The sequence below is a fragment of the Hibiscus syriacus genome, unplaced genomic scaffold, assembly GCF_006381635.1.
Source record: "Hibiscus syriacus cultivar Baekdansim isolate YM2019G1 unplaced genomic scaffold, ASM638163v2 tig00117005_pilon, whole genome shotgun sequence".
NCBI lineage: Eukaryota > Viridiplantae > Streptophyta > Magnoliopsida > Malvales > Malvaceae > Hibiscus > Hibiscus syriacus.
Window position 1 is genome coordinate 1,218,980 of NW_024063519.1, and position 26,486 is coordinate 1,245,465.

Below are 26,486 nucleotides of genomic sequence, written 5' to 3' on the forward strand. Positions count from 1 at the left end.
GTTTGTTAATACAGTTATAGATTCTACACTGATTTTATTTAAATAAAAGTATATTTAAAATATAATTTGAAATTTTTTTCTTTTTTTATTTTCAATTTTTAGGAGTACCAAGTACAGTCGAGATGCTGAAGTGCAATAAGCCTCCATACTATACCTTCTCGAAGGTGATGAAGGATATAATTGTCCAGAACAAAGGGGAAAGGGTGATTGATTGGATGGACCACTATAAAGGGCATCCACTGAGGGGATATTTGAGTCATTCAACATAATTAAGCTGTGGTCAACTGCCCGTAATATCAAATTTATGAACTGAGAGACGGGTGCTTGAGTTTGAGTAAAATCCTTAACGGTTATTTCAAAAATTATTAAAACTTTTTAAAGTGAGACTGAAATGGACGTCTCACGTATCGTGAGGTTCAAGCACTGACCGACTCCACCGGGTTTTCTCTCAAAATAAATGAATAATATATATATATATATATATATATATATATATATGGAGCGTTAGATTATGTTACGCACGTTTATAATTATTTAAATAGTAAAAAGTTTGATATCCTATAAGATCTCATATTTGAATTATTGTGTATGTATAAAATTTTCATTAAAAAATTCATCCACCAAAGTCAAATGTATGATCCGAGACGATCTAGATTAGTCCGGGTTTGGATCTGAAGGACATTCACACAAAAATTATAATTTTTATATATTTATTTTTAAAGAAATTTAGATAATGTTTGGCTTTAGAAAATATTTTCTATTTTTATTTTCTGTTTTTCTTTTGGAAAATAGTTTTTATTTTTAATTTTTTGAAAATTAGAAAAAATGTTTAGTTAATATAAATGAAAACCTAAATTCAAAAATAAAAATTGTGAAAATATATTTGGTATCTAATTTTTTAAAATAGAAATGAAAAATAGTTATTAAATAATTAAATCAAAATATAATTATTAAAATTTTTCTTTACATAAATTTTACATGGATTTATGCAAAAACAATAAAATTGATAAGAAATTTCGTAACAAAAAAATCTATTTAATTTTTTGATCAACTGAATCAAATTGTCAAAACGATTACATGAAAATTCACAAAGTTTACATGATAATCTACTATATTGATGTGCATAAGGACTATTGTCACTCTTCCATAGGGAGCAATCTCACAACCGAATCTATGGCCTCAGAGTGAGTTGATCGGGTCCGAAAGTTACATATCTTTTTTATGCAGATAATTGCTTGCTATTTTTATGCAACACAGAGGTTGAATTTACCTGAGTTTGCGATGATATTGCTTTATTTGAACCTTTCGGGACAAAAAGTAAATTTGGCAAAGTCAAGTATTTATTTTGCTCCTTCTACGCCGATGTTGTTACAATACAATCTTAGCTCTATTATGGGGATTTCATCTGTTTAGAAACCGGGTATGTAACTTGGAATGTCTCTTCTTATTGGTTGAAACAAATCTCAAGTGTTTGTATTTCTTCGTGATAAAGTGGCCTCAAGAGTTAGAGAATGGACGAACATAAAAGCAAAATAGATTTTTAGCGATGTTTTTACTTTGTTTGTGACGCAAAAAAGGTTATGTTTTTAGCGGCATTTTTTCCAAACGCCGCTATTTATCTTTTCTTTTGTGGCATTTTGTCCCAAAAATGCCGCTAGATGTTCTGACATATAGTGACATTTGTTCCAAAAAAATCGCTAAATGTTATGTCATATAGTGGTATTTGTGGATGCAAAACCCCGCTATTGACTACGTATATAATGCCATTTCTTGTATAAACGCCGTAAAAGATCTAGAACTTTAGTGGCGTTTTTCAAAAACGCCGGTATTGACTATGTATTTAGTGTTTTTTTATACAAACGCCGCAAATTAAAACTAATTTTTCAAATATTGTTTTTTATTCTTTTGTTACCCAAATTTAACCTGTAGCATTATCCAATAAACTTGACATTTATAACAACAAATTTGAAATCCATAATAAGAAACTTGAAATTCATAATAATAAATCAAAGTTTACATTAACGTAAAATATAATATAGTTCAACATTGTTAACTAAAATAAACAATAATAACACCTAAGATGGTGGACTATGGGGTTGATTTTGTCGTATTATATGCATTATAGCTTGAAGTTGATTTTGAAAGTCTTTATATTTTTTCTGATATGCTGCTTTCCTTGCTTCAATTTATAGTGGATGAATTAATAAAAATCTAGTAGGTAAAAACAAATCTTCAATGAAAAAATCTAAATTATATAATACTTTTAAATTTTTAATGAGGACCCCATCCGTACCTTCTGTCCATCTTTACTCTTACCATAAAATTATGCATACATAACGTTGGTAGCCTTTTTCCTCCACACCTGTCTCCTCTGTATGTGCGCCTATAATATCAAGATTCACGATGTGGTTGGTATGCATGTACATAAACATGCCATCATGTGACATTCATGCAGCAGAGTAGCCGACGTGACTAGAAGCAGACTCCATCAAAGAGTAGATTGAAGAGGGGGAAAAAGACATTTTTGATACCTGCTTGTGGATTTTTCCAAGACATGGGAAAGGGAGGAGAAGAGATGAACAAGAAAATAACGTGATTAAAGCCAAAGAAGGATTCATTCTGCAACTGTGACTGAAAATTTCGAAAATTTCATGCTCTAATGAATGACGCATCAAAATTTGGGTAATTTATGAACGATAACATTGGATTGGACAATGGAAAAAACAAAAGATTATACCATTTGAATGGCTGCCAAAGATGACAGTACCACCTCCATTCATCTCAGCTCGTCGAATCGCGACAACACTCGCAAATTCTATTGGATTGGACAATGGAAAAAACAAAAGATTATACCATTTGAATGGCTGCCAAAGATGACAGTACCACCTCCATTCATCTCAGCTCGTCGAATCGCGACAACACTCGCAAATTCTATGTAGGGATACATTTTTCCTTGCATGAAAATGCAGCAACACAAACACAAGAATTCTATATGTAACTGCCATGAGGAACAATACCAGTAAATTCTCCCACTTGGAGTTACTGCTAGGAGAGATATCGTAAGCACTAAGGAGTGCTTGAAAACCCGATATGGTCCTCACCTGTCCAATGTCAAAATTCACTCCTAGATACTCGTTCTCCAAAAGTCCCTATGGCAGAAACATAGGTCACATGTTTTAAAGATTCTTTTAGAAATGATAAGATTGCCTAGAATGGATTCTCTGATGCGTACGAAATCCGAGTACGAGCAAATGTATTTTGATGTAAAGAAAATAACAAGAAGCTATGAACACGCACACACCTGGATAGAGTAGGTGTGGAAAGCTATGTATGACAACGAATATGTCCACACGATTCCAGGCAACTCATTTCGGATTCTGAAATATCCCGACGCAAGCATTTGTAACACCTGAAACATGGTGCATTTTGATCACAAAATTAGCAGAGCACAGGCTTAGTAGTAAAAGCTCAAGACTGGAAATGAAAATATTTATTAATTGTCTTTCAAATAGTAAAAACTCACATGTATGGTTACAAGAGTTAACACTCCGGAAAATATTTTTCCACAAAGAAGCAACATCCAGCATCAATCCTTCATTTACTAAGAGGCACATAAAGAAATTCAGCACAAAGTACATCAACAAACCGAATTCATATCGCAATCCTATAAAGAAATAGAAGACGAGACTTTATGATATTAAGATGAGGAATAGGAAGGGAATGCTTGAGAGTAGTTTCCTAAACAGAAAGACTAAAGCTCCTGAATGTTGGTTTAACTCCTCACTTACATATATCTGTAAAAAAAAAAGATCACACAATTTCAGCACGAAAGAACAAAGGAAAAAAGGAAAGCAATCGATCATGCAACTTCAGAAATTGGTTAGGAACTCAAACTTTTTGGTTAAGTTAGTAGATGGGGTAGTCCAATTAGAGAGCTCCTTTAGAGGCAAGATGCGGCGGCTTCCATTAGGTTACCATCTTGGCCAAGAACTTCAAATAGTCATTATATTCAAGCCAAAAAAGACAATGTAATAAAGAGAATGATCACCTTGATTTCTTTCATTATCACAGGTACCCCAGCGATGCTTAAAAGTGAAGTAAATGATATAAATACAAAAATTGCAGCGACTCTCGTCTGCAATAAGAAGAGATAAAAGTGAGAAATACACCCATGTTTCATATGTGAATCAGTTACTCTTTTCATATAATAATAATGAGTGAAACAATTTCATAACACAAATCCAAAATGTCAAACTTTAAAAGCGTGATAGAGTAAGCAATCATGCATTCATCAAAGAGGAAGGACACGAATCAACATGATGAACTATTGCATATCAAAAACTACGTTTTCTATTTGCTTATCACAAAAGGTTCCTACTCTAATTTGCTACAAACATGCCCATCCAATGCATCTCTACTACATATAAGAAGGTTCAAAATCTGATATTTCGTATTTAAATTCGATATCAGCAATGAACTAATATAAGAAGGTTCAAAATTTTTAAAATCAGAAAATAAAAAACATTGGAGCAGCTCAAATCCAGGACCAAATATATAAAAAAAAATCTAAGAGAATCCATTAAAAAGCTTTTGTAAACAATAACATGTTTTTTAAAATTATATATAACAGAAATTTCAAAAAAAAATCTAAAAATGGAGGAACTCAAGAAACGAAATGCATAATTCTGTATAAAAAATTGGTTAGTGGTTCAAAAAACTGCTTCGAACCCAGTAAAGAAAAGCCAAAACTACTTGTGAAAACAATAAAGATTCAAACTTTTTAGCCAAAACAGACACGTTGTTCCAAAATCTCAGATTTTAAAACCCTAATTCACATATCAAAAACAATCCCACTTACAGATTTCATGCCTTGTTTGATCTGAGCTAAACCATGAAGACAAACAAGTAGGGGTGTTCATTCGGTTAATTCGGTGGCCGAACCGACCGAACTACCATTAACCGAATTAATCGAACTTTTTTTTTCTTTAACCGTTAACCGAACCGAACTTTTTTTCGAAAATTTTAACTGAACCGAATAAATTTCGGTTAATTCAGTTAATTTTCGAATTAACCGAAATGTTTTAAAATTTTCGAATTTAATATTTTTTTAATTAAAAGTAATGAAATTTTAAGCCTCTTTTTTTATAAGAAAAAGTAATGAAACTTATTCAACGAACACATTAGCAAAATAATGAAACAAATCTTTAAGCTTATGAATGACTTCGAGAAGTTGTGCCATATCAGATCATGTGTTGCATATAAAAGCTGAGGAAAGTATTAATAACCTTTTACCAGAGAAAGGTGGAAAAAAACAGGGTAAAAAGGATATATATATCAAGAGTTACTTGCATGACTGATCACAAGAGATGCAGATTTCAAATGTTCCACAATGCTTGAAGAAAATGTGAAGTAGTCTACAGCCAAAGATCCATCATCACCAGTAGACTACAATAAAAAAATAACCTTAGGAAAATCACAAGAATCAGAACAAAAGGAATAAATATAAAAATAGTCTTGGGTTTGATATTTACATGTGATCATAAATATAAAAATAGTTGAAGAAGAGAATAGCCATCGATTTGTACAAAAGGAAACCAACTTTCCTTTTGCTTTCTTCTAATCAAATTCCAACTCAGCTATGAGGCGAACAAGAAGACTGCATGGCTTCTACCGATGCTCTGCAAATGGCTGAAAGTTCCTATGCTGTGAAACGCGTGCTCCACCTGCCCATGCTTGTGCCATACCTTACACAAATCAAGGCATAAAATAATTGGTAACCGAGTAGCAGCCTAGCAGGAAGTGGGGGGACGCATATAGGGTGAAAAAATAATAAAAAATATTTAAGGGTTAATTCGGTTAATTAACCGATTTCGAACCGAATTAACCGTTAACCGAAATCTAAAAAAATTTACCGTTAATCAACCGAACTAATTCGGTGGCCGACCGAATTAACTGAACTAATTCGGTTCAGTCGGTTAACCGAATTAGTTCAAAATTTTGAACATCCCTACAAACAAGAGGGGTTTTAGAATGAGAAAACAAAGAGAGTTTGTAGCAGAAGGGTTTGGGTAAATGGCGGGAATGAAAAAATAAGTGAAGGGGAAAAATGAAAAAGGATTGAAGGGGTGCGGGATTTAGAAACTGTAAACTTGCTTTAGCGGCGTTTGTATGAAAACGTCACTAAAGTATGAGTCTATAGCGTGTTTATATAAAAACGCCACTAAAATACGAATCTTTAGCGACGTTTGTATACAAACGCAACTAGTGTATTGATAAATTATGGAGTTTATTCAAAAAATACCATTACAGTATGAATCTCTTATGGCGTTCTTTCAAAAATGCCATTATATATGTGTCCTCTTATGGCGTTTGTATAAAAACGCCACTAAAGTACGAGTCTATAGTGGCGTTTATAATTTAACACCACTAAAGTACAGTCTTGGCGTTTATATAAAAACACCACTAAAATACAAGTATTTAGTTGCGTTTTTGCTTAAAACGACACGAAAATTTGTTATTTTGTGGCGTTTGTTAAAAAATCGCCGCTATAAACCTATTTTGCGGAAGAATTTGATTTTTTTTGGGGGGGGGTCGTCCAGTTAATATTAAAGCTGTGGGCTAGACTTTGTCAACATATGTCATGGGCTTCCGGATGGTGCGTTAACGGATATTACAGCCTGTCTTCACACGTATTGGTGGACGGGCGACTCTAATTCTCGGGGATGGCCACTAGTGGCTTGGCAAACTCTTTGTCGCCCGAAGAGATTGGGGGGGGGGGGGCTTGGCTTCCATGTTCTTCGAATTTTCAATCTGGCAATGCTTGGCAAGCAATTGTGGCGGGTACTCCAGCAGCCACAGAGTCTTGTGGCTCGTGTTTATAAGGCGAAATACTTCCCATCTTGTGATATTTTACAGGCCTCTCTTGGGGATCACCCCTCGTTCGCGTGGAGGAGTTTATTGCATGTCATCAATGCACTACGGTATGGGTTTCATTGGCGGCTTGGAATAAATAGTGTCGTTCCCATGCACGGTGCCCGTTGGGGTGGTGTTTTTCCGGTACAGTTTGAGACCAATTATATGGATAATACCGCCCAGCCGGTGTTATGTGGGGACTTTATGATTCTGGATGCTCTTTCTTGGAATGGCCCGCTCGTTCAACAAGTCTTTACGGCTGCTGATGCGGAAGCGATACTTCAATGTGTTATCTCCCCCATCCATTCCAATGTAATTGTTTGGAGTGTCCATTCCTCAGGTACATATTCCGTCCGTTCGGGATATCGATGGCTTCTTCGGCGACAAACATCAACAATTCATGTTTCCAAGCTTTGACTATTCTTCCCGCGCTTGTACACACTTCCTCAGATTCGTATGTTTGGCTGGCGCGCTGCTCATGAGGCTCTTCCAGTTGGATGTCGACTCGCCCATGTTGATGCTTCGAAAGTCAGCTGCTGCTTATGCGGTTATCCGGATGAAACGGTCACCCATGCTCTGCGGGATTGCTCGATGGTCTCTCCAATCCTGGCAGCAGCTGGTTACGATTGCCGGTCGGACACAAGGAGTTTCTCTTCCTTTGGTGCTTGGTTAGAGAATATGATACTCAACTTGACGGTCCAACGATTCGTTTCACTATTGGTTTTGCTGTGGAAGATTTGGCACGGTCGGAATTTATATTTTCATGAAGGACGCTTATTACCTGGGTGGCAGTTAATCGCTTCGGCCGATGCTCTTCAGTCGGCTTTTTCAGCTGCGATGGTAGCGTCTTCTTCTTTGTCATCACCGTTGCATTCGGAACTCTCTTTTCAAAGATGGCAGAAACCACCGGTTGGTACCTTTAAAATTAACGTAGATGGGGCTTGTCCCCGTTTCCCAGCATCTACATCTATCGGAGTTCTTGTTCGGGACAGCGCTGGATTAGTCGTGGCGGGTGAAGCTTTACCAGTTGAGGCGACACGTTCGGCTGGAGTTGTTGAAGCTTTGGCGCTTTGGCAATGGACTTAGAGCTTCCCTCGGTGGTGCTCAAAAGTGATTCCATGAGTGTTGTGCAGCAACTACAGGATCCGGTAAATGACCGATCTACTATTCGGTTCTACCTGCTTGAAGCACGACAGCTGTTGGATGCTAACCCCAACATCTCTTGTCGATTTATTCGGCGCGAAGCAAATGGGGCCGCGCACGCTATAGCAAATTATGCAGCTTCATCGATTATGCCTATTTCCTTTTCCTCTGTAATTCCAAACTGGTTATATGTTGTTGTTTGTGCTGATTTAACGTTTGCTTAATGAATGGTTAACTTCAAAAAAAAATATCACATCATGAATCTGCCCAATACGGGTACAATTAAACAGAGTACAACAATGTTGACTTAGATTGCGAGTATGTTTATCCTGTAAAAATGAATTGAGTGATACTGATGATAGTTTAAACCGCAAGAATGGCTTTGGGTACGTAGGCAGCCCACGGTGTCTGATCCATAACTTGGCGGGCGCTAGCTTTTCTGGCTCTCGGGGGTTGTTTGCCTCTACATAAAACACGGAGACAAAACATTAGTTAATTCACTGTGAAAATGTGACTCTTTATCAACTTTGATTCAAGTAGTAAGTAGTTTGATATCCTTATCTTTTAAGTTAAGTGTGAGACTTGAGTTTATCCGAATTATTCAACACAAAACTTTGATAACCGGGAGGCAAAAAAAAGTATCCCCTTGCTTTTTTAATCAGGGCAGTTACTACCGTATTAGCATCAGTCGCATTGAAGCGTTGTCTTTTTAGTGTAATAAAGATGAAATTACATGATTTACACACCATGGTGGAAGAAAACCAAATTTTCACTGCAGATTCGTATGGCTACTAAAATAACATAAAATTCAAGTCCATATCTGCCAACAATACTGGTAAAAGAAGCAGCCTCTAGAAAATTGCCTGTTAATGTTGGCATATACTTACATATAACTCATCAAAAGATTCTATTTATGAGCAAATCTTTTTCGAGATTTGGTTTTACGGGGGACCAAATAAATAAATAAATAAAAACCCAAGGACATGGACTTGTCCTAAATGGGCAAAACTTTCCTCACCAATCGCCATAACCATCTACCCAATACTATAACAATTCTTCAATGCGAGCTTGATTCAAACCCCACTTGGGTGAAATTTTCAGCACAAAGCGGCATTCAATCCTTTTCAGTACAATTGGACTGTCACCAAAACTAGCTAGCTTTTGGCATAATTATTTATTTAGGGTTCCATGACACTGAAAGTAACATGCATGTTAACAATGAAAATGACAAAAGGAAAGAGTCAAGAAGATGGAATAAAAGCCAAATTAATTTTCATTTCTCAACCATTTTGGTTTGTAATTATATCAAACGGAAGACTAAAAAACAAGAAGAGAAGAAAGGTGTCTTCCCAGTGAAGTTGCAGTAATATCAAATGGGGTTAATCAATAATCCTCATCTTTCTCAAAAGAAACACACAAATCAACTTACTAAACTAAGATTTTACAACTTTTGACAAAAGCTTGAAAGCTTTGTTTTTTTTTCTGTTGGTTAACAAGTGTAGAAATCCACCAGCTCTTCCATGGACCCCAACTGAGCCCCGTCGTTCTCAAGCATCCAAAGCAAGTGTTCAAACAAAACAACCTCGCAACAAACCACAACTTCATGACCACCACCATTATTATCATTATCATCGACATCATCATCACCATCTTCATGATCATCATCATCCATACTACCAGCACTAGAGGAGCGATCGATCAGCTCTTGCAACAGTGGATGACAGATGACGTCGGAACCCACCAGGTACCTCCGCCGCGATTTCCCGACGTACACTGCGTGAAGACCCTTCGGAACCGGCTTGTCTTGGGATTCGGCAGCCGCTATAGAGCTGCTGCTACGGGTCAGCTTGGTTAAAGATGGCCATCTTTTTATTACAGACTTCAGCTTCGTTAGCTTCCCAAATTTTGCCATGGGCTCTACCTGTATCTTTGTTATTGGGTTTTCGGAGTGTAAAAAGAGAGGAGACTACTGAAGAAGAAGAAAAGGGTTTTCTTTGGTGAGGATTAGGGGGGGGTGAAGGTGGTTCGTATATAAAAGAAGGGATGAGGACGACTTAGCCAGCTGACCAGACAAGGACAAGGACCGGGAGGTGTGAGAAAAACATTGCATATAGCAAATACGAGACTGGCCCACTGTCTCATCTTCTATTTCACCAGCTAAGAGCGAGATATCTGATGCAAAAACCAGTTGCCACTTTTTGGCTTTTGCTGTGATGTGGAACCTAATATATATCTAAAATAAAAATAACTAAAAATACATTTTAGATGTAAAAAGATGCGAATATGTGAAGGACTTGGAATAGGTTATTGGGATGTAATATATTATTTTATCAGATTATCAATAATTTAAAACTCAGTTGTAATATAATTAAGTTTATTGCATATATATCGGTAAATGATAATTGATATTATTTCAGTTTTGGTTGATATTATATTTTCAATTCTACTTTAGATAACTTTTTATATATTATATATAAAAAAGCACAATTAATGTAACAAAATAATGCCAAATCGATTTAGTTTTTCAATATGAAAATTTCTGAACTTCTTTTTCTATCTTTTGTTCTATTCCTATTTTCATGTGATTTTTCATCATAGATGAATAAGAATATATGATTTTTTTAATTTTTAAATAATTTTCATCCAAATAGAAGGGTAAAGAAATTTTAATTCTAATAAATATTGAATATATATTTTCAATATATAATAAATATATATATATATATATATATATATAATATATATATATCTATCTATATATATATATATCTATATCAACTAAACTTTTAATCATCAATTCTAAAAATTATTAACGTAAGAACATATGATTTAGGTTCTAAATTTTGGATTTTACTTGGTAAATTGACCTGAATTTAGTCAAATTGAAAGAATTCGAACCGAAAGTAATCCGAACCGAAAACAACCGAACCGAAAATAACCCGAACCGAAAGTAACCCGAATTTAATTTACCCAAACACAATCTGAACCAAACATTGACCCGACTTTAACCCAAAAATAACTTATTTTTACAATATAAAAGATATCTATTTTTATTTATAATTTATAATTTAAATATTATCAATATATAATAATATAATATCATTTATAAATATATTTAAAATAATATTTATTCAAACATAAATATTATATCATTATTACTTTTATATTTAATAAAATATTATATTTATAATTGATTGTTAAGCATCTAATTTAAAATTTTAATTGATAATAAAATTTATAATTAAAATTTTTATTTTTTTAACCAAATAGATCTTACAACAAACTTTTCAATCCGGATCAATAAAAAATATCACAAACTCTAACATATCTTATAAGTCAAGTTTGAGTTAAACTATAATCCCTCAATGATAATTGAATTTGAATGAAATTGAACACAACTGATAAGATTAAAAAAATACATGTTTTTATAAAAATATATTAATAATTCTATATATTTGATTTAACTCATACTCAACTTAATCTGAATTGACCCAACTTCTAAAGTTGAATTAAACCTAAAATAATCGATTCGATATTAACTCGACCCGAAAATCAACTGATCCGACTTGATCTGACCCAAAATCAATTGATCTGATATTGATCCAAACTGAAAATCAATCGTTGACCTGACCTGACCTGATCTGACCCAAACCCAACCTAACTTATTATATATCTGAATAAAATCGAAACTCGAAATAACCCGACCCAACTTGAACTTAACCTAAGTTGAGTTTAAACCCAAAAAACCTGAATCGAAATAACATGAATTGAATCTAATCCGGATGACTCGTTTGCCACCTCGGAGCAACCGACTATAATTAATCCAACCTTAAAATCATATTCCATAGTTACCTTTTTATATCCTTTTGTAGATATGTTAGAAATTATTATATGACAGTTTTTTTATTGGCATTTACGAAGGGGGAAAAACAACTTTTCAGCATCCCAATAAATTAATTATTTGCTATTAACCAGTGTTGCATATATATATATATATTAAAAAATTAATCATCTGACAATAAATACTTTTATCTTTAATAAATACATGATCGAATCCAAGATTTCAAGGATAATAACAACTTATTAACCATTAAGATCGTTTGGTTCGTGCAAAAAAGTATAAATTTAAATCTTATAAATGATATTATTTTTGTTTATTTTCTAATAGTATGATGGGATAATAAGTTAATATTTGTTTAGAATTTACTTTAGTTATTAATAACGTGCATATACTCCTCGTAATATGTTTAAAATATTTTTTAGTTATTAATAATATGCATGCACTTTACAACATGATTACTAACCGGGAATATCTAGACAAAACAATATTCATTTTAATCATTAAGGTCACTTTATAAATTCAGGTAAATAATATTATAAAAATAATAATTATAAACTGTTAACTTAAATCTTATAATGGAGATAAAAATAGTATGTAATTTTTTTTTTGCAAAATGTGTATCATATTAATTAATTATAATATGAAGCATATAGTATTTAACCTTCATAAAAGAATTTCCATGAACTTTTAACGCATTGATTAATTTTCAAGTGAGTATTAACTTAAATCTCACTACTACTAGGGTGGAATCATATGAAACCGTATACTTGACGAAGACGACTTTCATATTTCACGTGATACATAAATGATGAAACATTATTAGCAAACAAACTTCTCATGTAAATGGATCAAAGACAATAATAAAACAGAAAATGGGAGAGCAATAATGTGAGAAGAATCATAGTAGGGCAATGGTGGTTTCTTTGTTCTCCATTTATCATTAATACCAACAAAATCTGTTGGTTGGTAAGCAGTCACCATTCCTCATGTGTTCAAACTCAGTGTCCAAGTTATTTATGGTTTCTAATTTTTTAATATTTATATTAAATAATATTTAAATATATTTATATCCAATATATATATATATATATATGTTTCTAAGTTACTTGTTCATACCTTAAAAAATAAAATTTAAATTTTGATATCATTGTTTTTTCCCCAACCAAATCCTTAGAAATAGAATAAATATCTGGAATGGATTCAACCACCGGTGATATATTCTCGAATGATTAAATAAACCACATAGGCCTGGTAATATAGCTTAGCTTCTGTACACCTGGTAAGGTTTGGCAGGTATTGGGGTTGGAAATCTGTAGGTAAACGTGAAACAAGATTCAGCATGTGCACCCATACTAATCGTTCTCATTCATATATAAAATATGTTTCAGTAACTCCATGCATTAGGATTATATGCTTGTTTAAAAGGCTATGCATGAAGAGTGTGTGAAAACTTCTTCTAATAGATGGGTAAAATCAATAAAATCTAATAGAAAAGGATTAGCAACCTAATTATGCATTAACATTTGTAAGGGAACGTATAATAAGTGAGGTATTTCTCACTATTCCTAATCTACTCCATATTTACGGTTAACGGTTAAAATATTTAGTCCAATTGGGCACAAAAAAGTTTATTTTGTGATATACGATATTATCTACAATATCCATATAGCTCGTCACATTGATGTGACTAGTTCCAATGAAAAATATATTTTATTGGACTGATTTGTCTGGTTTAATAGTTTATTATTTTTTTGGAACTTATCATGCCAACATGATAAATTTGATTATAATAATATTTATTTTTGAGTTTAGACCTTTTTTCGTAATTTAAAAAAATCATGGAACTCGTGATGTTGAGGTGACGAGTTCTATTGGTTTAAATAACTAGTCGTTTATAGCCGTTGGCCAACAACATGATTTTGAAATTATGGAACTTGTCATGTGGGCGTGATGAGTTTCAACAATCATTTTGATAAATTTTGATTATAAATAGGAGTGTGGTGAGTTGATAGAGTTTATATGAAAATCAAATCATGCATTTGTGGGAAGAATATTACGAAAAAAAATTTCGAATGGTCTATTTGGGTCTGATTAGTCAGACTTCGATGATTCGGATTTAAGCCCCACTTCATATGAGGAGTGGGTAAGCGAGCCAATAAAATCAGCGCTTAATCAACATAAGGAGAGAAGGAAACTTGGAGAAAAGAATAAGGTGAAGAAAATCGAGAAGAAAAATAAGAAGTATGAAGACTTACCAATCCGACGTAGCAAATGACTTGTAGAGAATGATGAAAAGAAAAATAATAGTTTATAAATTGAGGAGGAGAAGAAGACGAAAAGTTGATTTTTTATGTTGAAAAAATATTTTAAATATATGTATAATCTGTGTTTTGTTAAAAGTTATTTTATGAATAGTTTGCAATTATATATAAAAAGTTAAAAATAAAGATGGTTAATGACAGTGGCGGATCCATAAATATTTTTTAGGGAAGTAATAAAAAAAATTTGGATTTTAGTGTCCACCCTAAACTATATGTGGCTTCGCCACTGGTTAATGATGTTCATAAATTATCCAAAAAAAAGGTACAACAAACAACATGGAAACATAATTACAAATGTTTTATCGGCCCAGTCGATATTTATGAAGATGTGAACAATGATTCCTGTTGTGGCATTCACCTCTACAATGTCCACAAAGCTTTGGTAGACTTTGCTCTCATTGAGAATCATCCATAACAATATGAATTCGATTAAATTCATGTCGACTCTTCAACTTCCTTCGTAATTATGGATTTAGAAACCATTATTCAATAAGCATCGTTTGAGACATACTTAAACTCACAATTATATATGTTGTGTATGGTATGCATGTTATAACAATCATCAGTATAAGAGCATGGGTCTACATTAACATGCATACATGCAGCAACAACTGAACGCATAGGTATCTAAAAGCTTAAAATCGACCGCAATCACATCTTCTATTGAGATTATCGGTGTATGTGACAAATTTTTCACCATCATGTGATCGAATAAGTGCTTGGACAATTAATCAGAATCAAGTCTGGCTAAATTATGAACATACATTGATGTTGCATGTGTTTATTTTTATTTATTGCATTCTCCAAATCTTGAGCCCAACTTTTGCAATTGTTGATCATTGTCTTTATTTGTGCACCTTTCTCTACCCAAACTTTATCCAATCTGAAGTAAGTCTTCTTAATCATACTTTTTAATTTGTGGGTAACTTAATATTTTGTATTTAATAAAAATTATAATATGACCGTTGAAACTCATCACATAAACATGATAGTTCCATGATTTTTAAAACATTGTTTTTAATGGAACATTATTAAAAAATATTATTTTAATGAAACTTATCACGCCAACATGATGAGTTTTTTTAATAATATTAAAATATTAGACCCAACGTCTAAGTCTAATAAAATATATTTTTGTAGAACTTATCATGTCATCTTGGCAAGTTCTACAATCACTAATATTTTCTTAGATCCCTAAATAATATTTTCCCAACGATTTATGGCTAATATTTTAGCCTCTTTGCGCTAATGGGCCAAAAAAAACCTCATATTATTCGTAGACGTTGTTAGTTTCGAGTTTTGAACTTATTTATTAGGGTAAACTATACGAAGGGCCATTAAAGTTTGAATAAATTTTCGTTTTCTCTACTGAATTGTTAAAAGTTACAAATTAATCACTAACGTTATCGATTTGTTATAAATGATAACTCGACGTTGCCGGCGTTAATCTCAGTGACAAGAAACTGACAAAAAAATTGAATTGGACTGTTAAATGCTTACATGGCTTGTTGACGGCTTACCTGTAGCATTCACTATGAAAAACAAAAAACAAATTATTTTCCATCCCCAAGAGAGAGAAATGGAAGAAAAAACGTTGTGGAGAATCTCAATGAAACTCGAAGGCTCAAACTTTTTGCAAAGCTCTCTTCTTTATGCACTGAATCATTTTCCTTGTGCTTGAAGAAGGAAAGAAAGGAGGTAAAAACAACTCTTTTATTCAAATATTTGTGCTTTCATTTTTGTTTGTTGATTATTGAGATAGATTAGGTATTTCCATGTGAATAAAAGATAGTAAATTTGTGTATATATTTGAAGAAGAAAGTGAAGGAAAACTTACAGTATGGTATATTAATGATTATACAAAAAAATTTGTGGTATTAAGGTTGTAGAAAGGTTCAAAAAGCACTCAAGTTCATGCCTTAAATCTACCTGATTCCGCTGTTGTTAACAATATGTAGAAAATGTTAAATGATTTTAAGTTGTGTTACATATGCTGTTAGTTTGTTAAGTTTGTTAGATATTAGTTATTGAGTTAGTTACAGGAAATTGTTTATATAAAGGACCTATTTGTTCTAATTGAATATGTGTGGAATAAAGTATAATTCTGCCCAGATTTCAGTTTCTTAACATGGTATCAGTTTAACCCAGGCTATTCTTGGGCCGTCCTCACTCTTCCTTCAACCCATAACCCTCTTGATTAGGTCTTTGATTTGTGCGATTTCCCTTGACGAGATGAACACCTCTGAAACCACCGCCGTTCTTGATTTCAGTCATCCCTTATTTCTACATCCGTCTGATACACCCGGGGTCGTTCTCGTTTCTCATCGCCTGGTTGGAATCGACAATTACAACATCTGGAGCCGCTCTATGAGGATTGCGTTACTGGCAAAGAACAAATTAGGTTTTGTTGATGGCACCTGCTGCAAAGAGACCTATGATGAGTTCTTGCACTCTCAGTGGGAACGCTGTAATGCGTTCGTCCTTTCCTGGATTCTCAATACGGTCAACAGTGATCTCTCGGCTGGGATCGTATTTGCTTCAAGCGCTGCTCATGTCTGGACAGATCTGAAAGAACGGTTTGACAAAGTCGATGGATCCAAAATCTTCTCCTTGCATCGAGAAATTGTTACTTCAAGTCAAGGTGATTCTACTGTATCGGTATATTTTATGCGACTAAAACTTTTGTGGGATGAATATCATGCCCTAGTCCCCCTTTCAGCCTGTAATTGCGAGGCTTCTCAACAAAATTCCAAGCATCTTGCACAGCAGCAACTGTTGCAATTCCTTATGGGGCTTAATGATACGTACTCCGCTATTCGCAGTCAAATCCTCATTATGCAACCTCTTCCAAGCGTGAATCAAGTATACTCTATGATTGTGCAAGAAGAGGCACAACGAGCTCAGTTGCCTCTTGCTTCGGGAGTCACGGCTATGTACTCCAATACGTCTGCTAACTCTGATCGAAGGCGTTTCACTGGTGTTTGTGACTTCTGCAAGATCAAAGGCCATAAGCGTGACAATTGTTATCGCTTAATCGGATTCCCTTCTGATTTTAAGTTCACAAAAAAGAGGAATCCTCAAGCCGCTCTTGCTACCAATCCCTCATTACCTGAATCGAATCATGAAGCACAATCTGGTGGTTTCAGTACAGTTCAGTCTGCTCCAGTATTCACAACAGCTCAATATCACCAAATACTTGAGCTCTTAAATAAACCACCATCGGTTGATGCTGCAGTCAACCTAGCAGGTATTACTTCTAAATGCTTACCTGCTTCTGCTGATTCATTTTATTGGATACTTGATACAGGGGCTACTGACCACATGGTGTCTGACATCCATTGTTTACAATCTCTTAATTCGTGTAAGCCTAGTTTTGTCCATCTGCCTAATGGTAAAACAATCCCCATTACTCACACTGGTAACTTTCACTTTAACTCAACTGATATCATCTGAAATGTCCTGTATGTTCCTGATTTCCATCATAACCTGCTGTCAGTGTCAAAATTAACCAAAGACCTCAATTGCAGTATCATTTTTTACCCTCATTTTTGCATTTTGTAGGATCTCTTCTCTGGGAAGATGAGGGGGATTGGTAGGCAGGATCATGGTCTCTACATGTTTAATTCCAAGGACCTTGTTTCTGGTTTGTCATCTACAAATTCTAGTTTTGTTTTGTCACCATCAAAATACAAGACTGATTCTGATTGTATGACTGTTTTTTCTTCTAATAATACAATGCTTTGGTATGCACGTTTAGGGCATGCCACTTCTGTTAAAATGCATAAGACTCCTTTTTTGAGTACTCTTCCTTTGAATGAAAACACTGTTAAACAATGTTCTGTGTGTCCCCTTGCAAAACAGTCAAGATTGCCTTTTCCCATTAGCGTATCTAGATCATTCAGACCTTTTGATTTAATTCATGTTGACTTGTGGGGTCCCTATAGAATCTCAACACATAGTGGTCATAGATTCTTTTTAACAATTGTAGATGATCACACTAGACTATCTTGGGTTTACCTGTTGAGACTTAAGATTGATGCTATTTTATTTCTTAAACAATTCTTTGCTCTTGTCCAAAACCACCATTCTGCTTCAGTTAAATATATTCGTAGTGACAATGGTGGTGAGTTTTTTAGTGATAATTGTTCTCAACTTTTTTCATCTCTTGGCATTATTCACCAAAGCTCCTGTGTTCACACACCCCAACAAAATGGGGTTGCTGAACGAAAACACAAACATCTTTTGGAAGTAGCCCGTGCTCTTCGTTTCCATTCCCATGTGCCTGTTAAATTTTGGGGTGAGTGTGTTCTAACTGCCTGTTATATTATTAATAGGCTTCCTACTGCCATTCTAAACTGGAAAAGTCCATTTGAGACCTTTTATCACAAGTCACCTAACCTTTCTCATATGAGAGTGTTTGGTTGTCTCTGCTATGCAACCAAAGTTAACTATAAAGACAAATTCTCTCCAAAAGTTATTCCTTCTGTTTTTATGGGTTATTCATCAACCCAAAAGGGCTATCTTCTTTTTGATCTTCATACACGATCTTTTTTTGTCAATCGTGATGTGGTCTTTCATGAAAATGTATTCCCCTTCTCCTTTCCATTAAACAAACCCTCTCCTTTTTTCCCTACTCAACCTCACATTGTTGATTCTGATTTTCTTACCATTAAAATTTCTGCCTCATCTAGTCCAAATTCTGTTTTACCTAATATGTCCTCTTCTTCTTCTGCATCACCTCAAGTTTCAACTGGTTTACCCATTCACTCACCAAATCCACGTTCTAGTTCAGTTGCTCCACCTGAAAATCAGTGTCCACCTCAGAGGAGGTCCACTAGGGCTGTCAAACCTCCTAATTGGCTACATGACTATGTTCACCCCTACCAATCTTCATCTCTTCCAAGTAAGTATCCTATTTCCAATTTCATTTCTTATTCTCATTTACCCTCTAAAACTCAAGTTTTCTTGTCTTCCACTTCTCATTTAAGTGAACCAAAAACATATTATGAAGCCATTACCAACCCTCTTTGGATCCAAGTCATGAAGGAAGAGATTGATGCTTTGGAGTCAAACAACACTTGGTCTATAGTCACCCTGCCTTCAGGGAAATTTCCAATAGGTTGTAAGTGGGTCTACAGAATCAAGTACAAGGCTAATGGAGATGTTGAACGTTTCAAAGCTCGCCTTGTTGCTAAAGGATTCAATCAAAGAGAAGGGATTGACTTTATGGATACCTTCTCCCCAGTTGCTAAATTGGTCACTGTTCGAACTGTCCTCGCTATTGCATCAGTTTTTTCTTGGCCTCTTTACCAAATGGATGTCTACAATGCGTTCTTACAAGGTGACCTTATTGAGGAAGTCTATATGACACTACCTGATGGTTTTTGCAGCCAGGGGGAGTCTAAGGTGTGTAGGCTGCATAAATCACTTTATGGGCTAAAACAAGCCTCTAGGCAATGGAATTTGAAGCTAACAGAAGCTTTACTTATAGCTGGTTACGTGCAGAGCAAATATGATTACTCAATGTTCACAAAGCAACAAGGTAGTGATATAGTTGTTTTGTTAGTATATGTTGATGATCTTTTAATTACTGGAAGTAATGAAGTATTGATAACAGAACTAAAGTATATTTTGAATAAGAATTTCAAAATGAAGGATCTTGGAGAGTTGAAATACTTTCTAGGATTAGAAGTTCTAAGGTCAAAAGCAGGGATTGTGTTGAATCAAAGGAAATATGCCTTAGAGTGGATTGAAGAAACTGGAGTAGGGGGAGCCAAACCAGCCATGACTCCTCTAGAGCAAAACAAGAAGTTTACTACAGTTGAGTATGATGAAGCTGTTTGTAGCAGTGAACAACTGTTGCAAGACAAAACTGTTTTTCAGAGACTTATAGGTAGACTAATATATTTGACTCACACAAGGCCAGATATTGTCTATGCTGTTCATTTCCTCAGTCAATTTATGCATAAACCAAAACAATCACATCTTGAAGCTGCATTGAGAGTGGTAAAATACATTAAGAAAAATCCAGGACAGGGGATTTTATTAAGTGCTACGAGTGAGTGCAGATTGATTGCCTATTGTGACTCTGATTGGGCTGCTTGCCCCATGACTAGAAGATCTATAACTGGTTTCTGCATTAAGCTTGGAATGTCTCCAATTTCTTGGAAGTCTAAGAAACAAAACACTGTTGCGCGTTCCTCTGCAGAAGCAGAATATAGAAGCATGGCAGGGACAGCTGCAGAAATAGTATGGCTGAAGGGTTTGTTGACAGAATTAGGCTTGAAAAACATAGCACCAGCGAAGCTGAAGTGTGACAATAAAGCAGCCTTGCAAATAGCAGCTAATCCAGTTTTCCATGAGAGAACTAAACACATTGAGATAGACTGTCACTTTGTCAGAGAGAAGATTCAAGAAGGCTTGATACAAACAGAGCACATCAAGACAGGAGAGCAACAAGCAGATTTGATGACCAAAGCCTTGAGTGTACATCAATATGAATACCTAGTTTCCAAGTTGGGGTTTAAAGACCTCTTTACAACTACCAACTTGAGGGGGAGTGTAGAAAATGTTAACTGATTTTAAGTTGTGTTACATATGCTGTTAGTTTGTTAAGTTTGTTAGATATTAGTTATTGAGTTAGTTACAGGAAATTGTTTATATAAAGGACCTATTTGTTGTAATTGAATATGTGTGGAATAAAGTATAATTCTGCCCAGATTTCAGTTTCTTAACACAATACTGCCTCTTCTTCTACATCCAGTAAGCTTGGTAACCATAGGATCGACTTTATAGGGTCAAAACTCAAATTCAATATGGTCTGCTATGTCTCAAGAGCTAAAACATTGCTTCCTTTCGGACTCCGACCTTATTGAACCACCCATATAACCTCACTTGAAACCCAGTCAGTTGATAGAAACGTTAGCCGACCTTTACTGTCGGTTTAAGTCTTGTTCAGAATCGGGGAAATCTTTGATATGCATTGAGCAATACTCGATTTTGAGTAGCCTAGATTGTTTGGTTTGCAACTGGAACTGAGCCGGACTCTGGGGAAGAAGAAGGGGAAGGGAAGAAGAAGCGTTTTGCATTAAAGGTCAACAACCATCAATTAGTGACTGGTCAACGCTCCATGTAAGCCGTTAACGGACCATGTAAGCATTTAACAATCCAGCTCAGCTTTTTGTCATCGAGATTTACAGCGGTTAACGTCTGGTTACCATTTTATAACAAATCGATCACATTAGTGACTGATTTATAACTTTTTAAAGTTTAGTGGCAAAACGAAAATTTACTCAAAATTTAGTGATTACTATATTTATTACGGCGATGATTATTGAAGCCCGAAACCTATGATTAGAGAAAAGAGAGAGAAGCCCAAATAAAGAGGAATGGATCAACCAACCCAAAGCAAGAAATTGGGAAGGAAACGATAACTTAAGCAGGTTACGTGGCAGCATCTGATCACGACATCACATTCACTGGGTGACGCGTGTAAGCAAACAAGAAGGTTCCAAATTATTTGAGATTTATCCAGAGTTTTCTTCAACTTCTATATACTTTGCTTCCTCCCCGATTTTTCTCACTACACCGGCAGAAAGCTGCACACTTTTGAGGTATTTTTGTATTGACACTAAACATTTACTCTTCTTATTTCTCCCTGCAACGTCGTCCAAAAAAATGAGCGCAGTTGCACACCCAATCGCTCATTGGTTTAATTTCCCAGAAAACATCGAAAAAATAATGTTGCCTTCACGGGCTCACGACAGTCGTGAGAACGGGAACAAAGGAATTAGTAGCATACTGGCCGACATTTTGGACACTCCTAAGGAGATCATTTTCTATTTAGATGTTCCGGGCTTGTCCAAGTCTGATATCCAGGTAATACATGTGAAACCAAAACAGCCATCATCAGGGTGTTTTGATTTTTTTCTCTTTTTTTGGCCGACATTGATTCTTTTTGGCCTGATTTTAAGGTTACTGTCGAAGATGAGAATACTCTGGTGATCAAAAGCGGTGGGAAGAGGAAACGTGAGGAAGTAGAAGAGGAAGGGTGTAAATACATAAGACTCGAGAGGAAGGCAGCCCAAAAGCTTATGAGGAAGTTCCGGTTGCCTGAGAATGCTAACTTGTCGGCTATTACGGCTAAATGTGAGAATGGGGTTTTGACTGTGGTGGTCGAGAAGCTTCCTCCGCCACCAAAGCCTAAAACAGTTGCAATTGCTTAAGATGATGATGAATGCGTGAGGGTGGTGGCCCATGGTTTTTGTTGAACAAAACAAGTTATTCTACGGAAACAGCAATAGGAGGATGGATAGGTTTAGGTGTTGAAGGTTTTGAGGTTTCTCAACTTTGGGAACTGGAGGAATCAAACCATGTTTGTCGTCTTTAGATGTTGATCTGTGTACGTTCTTTTGTTTGCAATGTAAGGGTAATCGGGTAGATTTGCGCCTTTTATCGGATACATTATTTATTTATTTATCCACCTTCAGTAGTTATCTTTCAATGAGGCATGACCACTTTATCCATACAGATTCAAGGATTCTGTAAGATACTGCTCCAATGTTGAGTTCCATAATGTTTCAATATACAATAAATTGATCATACTTTATGAATGGTCTAGAATTAGTAGACAATTTTTAGTATATAATATGTGGAGCTTGTACAGTCAGTGAGATACGTTGACATTGGTATTCCTGCTAAATAAAAGAGGAAAGCACATATTGTTCTTCAGCTTCGCGGTTTACGTGATGGTAAAGAGAGGTACCCATTGGCTTTATGGGTATAACCCACCCAATTATAGTTTTTTTTATATATTTTTTTTACTAATCAGATTATTTAATTATTTAAATGTATTTAATGAAATTATTAATTATTAATATTTAATGAAAATGATGATATAATAGTTAATAAAATTAATATAATTATATATTTAGTTATTATTTTTTATATATTTTATTAATTTGATTTTAATTTTAATAAAATTAATAAAATTATATATTTATTTATATATTCTATTAATTTAGTTTAAATCAGATCATGTTATGTATTATTAATGTCAAATATCATAACATGTATCACTTTTTAAGTGAATATAAATTACATGCCCTAAATAGGGGCCCGTAGGAACTCAAACCAATAGGTTTGTAAATGAACTGAACGTTCAGTGAACTGTTCATGAACCGTGCGGCGAGAAGTTCGTTTATGTGCGTTTATTTATTAAATGAACGAACATGAACAAGATTTTGTGTTCGTTTAATTAAATGAACGAACATGAACATAGGTCTCGTTCGTTCATTTACGTTCGTGAACGTTCAGTTATGTTCGTTTATGTTCGTTCGGTTATGTTCGTTTATGTTAATTCATTTATGTTTAATCCAATCTTCTTAAATCAATTTTGGTGACCAATTTGTAAGTATCATAAAATATAAATTAATCTGATATTCTGATGATCAACTCATAAATTAACCCAATTTTATTTGGAGATTAAATTCAATATGTTAACTCGTGAGGCACCTCACACTTATATTCATTTTTCCCCTTTTTTCTCCTTTTTTCTCAAACCCTAGTGTTCACCGGAGAGTGGAGACGATCGCTAAAAGCTTCAAAACAAGTTATATTATAGTGCAATCTGAAGTTTTACATATATGTTTTCATCTCTTTCTCTGTTTTATTTGGCTTAATAGTTGATATGTAAAGTTATTGCGGGTATCTTCACATCTAAAACTCAAGAAAAAATCATACTTCTTTTTAGAAATAGATGAGAAGATAAAAGTAACAATCGGAAGTATATGAGCTTAAGTAAAGAGAAAAATATATAGAATTTGCTAGAAAATAAAACAAAGGTTTCTATGTAATTTTTGAAAAAGAGCGTAATAGCGGAAGTAATGGGTTTTCCAGGAAAACCCATTAATAAGTAGAAAATACACTTTGACAATGAACTTTTGTTTTCATAGTTCTTGTATGACCTTCAGTTGTGGAGTAGAATTTAGGTACGTTAAAATTTTGAATGGAGGTTTAGCAATAATATCAGTTACAATATGTATCATCGAATGGATTTCGGATCTATGTTATTGCCTTGTAGTCTAATTTGTATCATTCGAAATCTTTATGCTGTTAAATTTTCTACTCTGCCAACGGAAAGGACCGTTATTAACAAACCTCACTAAAGTCTGACATTGATGTCACAAAACTTTTAGCCAGCGAATTTATTAGAATAACGTAGTGAAAAATGATTGTTCATATGTAATCATGGACCATTAAGATAAATGTTATAGCGTTAAATTAAAGTCGTGTGAATCATTTAATATCTTTAAAAGATCGATCGAAATATTTGATATCTTCAAACATTTCATCACTCCTAATCAGCTCTTACACTATTTATCACTGTAGATTTGATTGATTTGCATTATCGACTATTTTTTATGAAAGAACAATGGAAGGTAGGGTCTCCAACGTTTATGTTCGTTTATGTTCGTGTTCATTTATGTTCGTGTTCGTTTATGTTCGTGTTCGTTTATGTTAGTTTATTTATTAAATGAACGAACATGAACAAATTATATTATTTAATAAACGAACATGAACAAAAAAATTGTTCGTTTATGTTCGTGTTCGTTTATTTTTTAAATGAACGAACATGAATATACCTCCGTTCATGTGTGTTCGGTTCGTTTACAGGCCTACAAACCAACAATGATTGGGAGAGAAACCAATGACTCAGTAGTTGGGTAAAGTTTAATTTTTGGTTTAAAATTAATTATATAAAGTATGTAACTCTTAATATTAAATATATCTTAACTTAAAATTACATGTTAACATTAAAAGTATATTTTATTTTTATCTTAATTTATTGAATATATTTTATTATTATTTTAATTAAAAATATATTTTAATTTTATCTTAACTTATAAATTATTAAATTATTAAATATATTATATTTTTACCTTGAATTATTAAATATTATTTATTCTTATATTAACTTAAATATATATTTTATTTTAATTTAAAATTTATATTTTAATCTTATTTTAATTTAAGAAAAATACTTTATTTTTATCTTAACTATAATTTTTTTTATCTTAATATTAAAATATTATAAAAATAAAATATAAATATTTAAGTTAAGGTAAAATATATATATATATTTTAAGTTTAAAAAAGACTAAAATATTTTTTATTTTAGTTAAGAATAAAATATATATTCAATTTTATTAGATGTGAATTTAAGTTAAGATATATATAATATTATAAAATTAAAACTAAATTAAGATACAAGTTATATATTACATGTAGTTCACTTTAAGGCAAAGAATCAACTTTGTCCTAGTAGTTGATGCTATTCTTTGCCACCCACACAACCCAAGGTTGAATTCCATTACCCTCATTTGGTGTTTTTAATTTTCATTCACTCAGAATGTGATACATGTCATCCTTTGATTAGTGGAAACTAAATATTTAAATTAAAATAAATTAAACCCTTTAATCACGTGACCACAATATCATGATCTGATTCGAAGAATAAATTTATTTTAATTTTTTTTAAATTATGATCAAATTAATATAATATATAAGTAACAGTGATCAAATGTATAATTATATCAATTTTATTAACTACATCAATATTTCCGTTAACTGTTAACGACTAGTTGTCTGATTGAATGTATTTAAATAATTAGGTGATCTGATTGACAAAAATTTAAAAATGGGACGATCTCTGATATAGTTTACCCTAGCTTTATTGTAATTTCCAATTGGATGTTTCGTACTTGAATATGCGCAGGACGAACAACGAATGAGATTAATTTCTACAAATTTTTATTAGAAAATATATGATTTTTTTCATATCAAATTTTCAATAGTAAACGGTTAAACATTAAGTAATTGATCCATCCCTAAATACAGGGCTCCTGCTAGATTAAGGTTCATCTATTCTTCTTCTATTCGTTCCATGTAGAGTATAACTCGTTCAGGTATTCGTGTGTTTCTACTACAGCCTGCATTTTCCCTCAATATAACCAAAAATAGGTTATTCCCTTACCTTCGAAAAACTCTCGAGGAGAATCTTAGGGTTGTTAGTCACATACCAATTGGGCCATCTATGGCTTTCGCCAACTGCTGCTGCCAGATTATGAAGTCTACAACACGGGGATAAAATTTGAAAGCAGTTACGGTACTTCAGTATTTTTACCCAAAAAAGTTAATAACGTATACAAGCATGCCAAAAATGTCGAAAGAAGGAATCATCTATTTAAGAATATTGAAGTATTTACAGG

At 33.8% G+C, this 26,486-nt stretch overlaps 3 protein-coding genes and 1 long non-coding RNA gene across 4 annotated transcripts; 2 read left to right on the forward strand and 2 right to left on the reverse strand.

The window, feature by feature from the left end:
* Window positions 1–2,823: 2,823 nt before the first annotated feature.
* On the reverse strand, window positions 2,824–3,397 carry LOC120194952. The gene is made up of 2 exons (XR_005523020.1): window positions 3,302–3,397; window positions 2,824–3,149 (listed from the first exon to the last, which is right to left on the reverse strand). It is a non-coding gene; the product is annotated as an uncharacterized LOC120194952 (long non-coding RNA).
* Window positions 3,398–6,816: 3,419 nt separating this feature from the next.
* Window positions 6,817–7,998, forward strand: LOC120195038. Its single transcript, XM_039197174.1, has 2 exons — window positions 6,817–7,224; window positions 7,363–7,998. Exons 1-2 carry the CDS (start codon window positions 6,817–6,819, stop codon window positions 7,996–7,998), a joined length of 1,044 nt encoding a protein of 347 aa, XP_039053105.1.
* Window positions 7,999–9,489: 1,491 nt separating this feature from the next.
* Window positions 9,490–10,075, reverse strand: LOC120194903 (auxin-responsive protein SAUR78-like). Its single transcript, XM_039197075.1, has one exon. The coding sequence runs from the start codon at window positions 9,965–9,967 to the stop codon at window positions 9,545–9,547; it is 423 nt and encodes a 140-aa protein (XP_039053006.1). The 5' UTR covers window positions 9,968–10,075; the 3' UTR covers window positions 9,490–9,544.
* An 11,747-nt stretch (window positions 10,076–21,822) lies between these two features.
* LOC120194908 (17.4 kDa class III heat shock protein-like) lies at window positions 21,823–22,674 on the forward strand. The gene is made up of 2 exons (XM_039197081.1): window positions 21,823–22,095; window positions 22,191–22,674. The coding sequence occupies exons 1-2, from the start codon at window positions 21,895–21,897 to the stop codon at window positions 22,440–22,442; spliced, it is 453 nt and encodes a 150-aa protein (XP_039053012.1). The 5' UTR covers window positions 21,823–21,894; the 3' UTR covers window positions 22,443–22,674.
* The last annotated feature ends 3,812 nt before the right edge of the window (window positions 22,675–26,486 follow it).

What these genes read in the sequence shown, in the direction of transcription:
- LOC120195038 (XM_039197174.1), top strand. Translation starts at nt 6,817, where the DNA reads ATGCTTGGCAAGCAATTGTGGCGGGTACTCCAGCAGCCACAGAGTCTT. An exon ending in TCTCCCCCATCCATTCCAAT is followed by an intron (nt 7,225 to 7,362) that starts GTAATTGTTTGG and finishes ACACTTCCTCAG; the next exon opens with ATTCGTATGTTTGGCTGGCG.
- LOC120194903 (XM_039197075.1), bottom strand. Translation starts at nt 9,967, where the DNA reads ATGGCAAAATTTGGGAAGCTAACGAAGCTGAAGTCTGTAATAAAAAGA.
- LOC120194908 (XM_039197081.1), top strand. Translation starts at nt 21,895, where the DNA reads ATGAGCGCAGTTGCACACCCAATCGCTCATTGGTTTAATTTCCCAGAA. An exon ending in TGTCCAAGTCTGATATCCAG is followed by an intron (nt 22,096 to 22,190) that starts GTAATACATGTG and finishes CCTGATTTTAAG; the next exon opens with GTTACTGTCGAAGATGAGAA.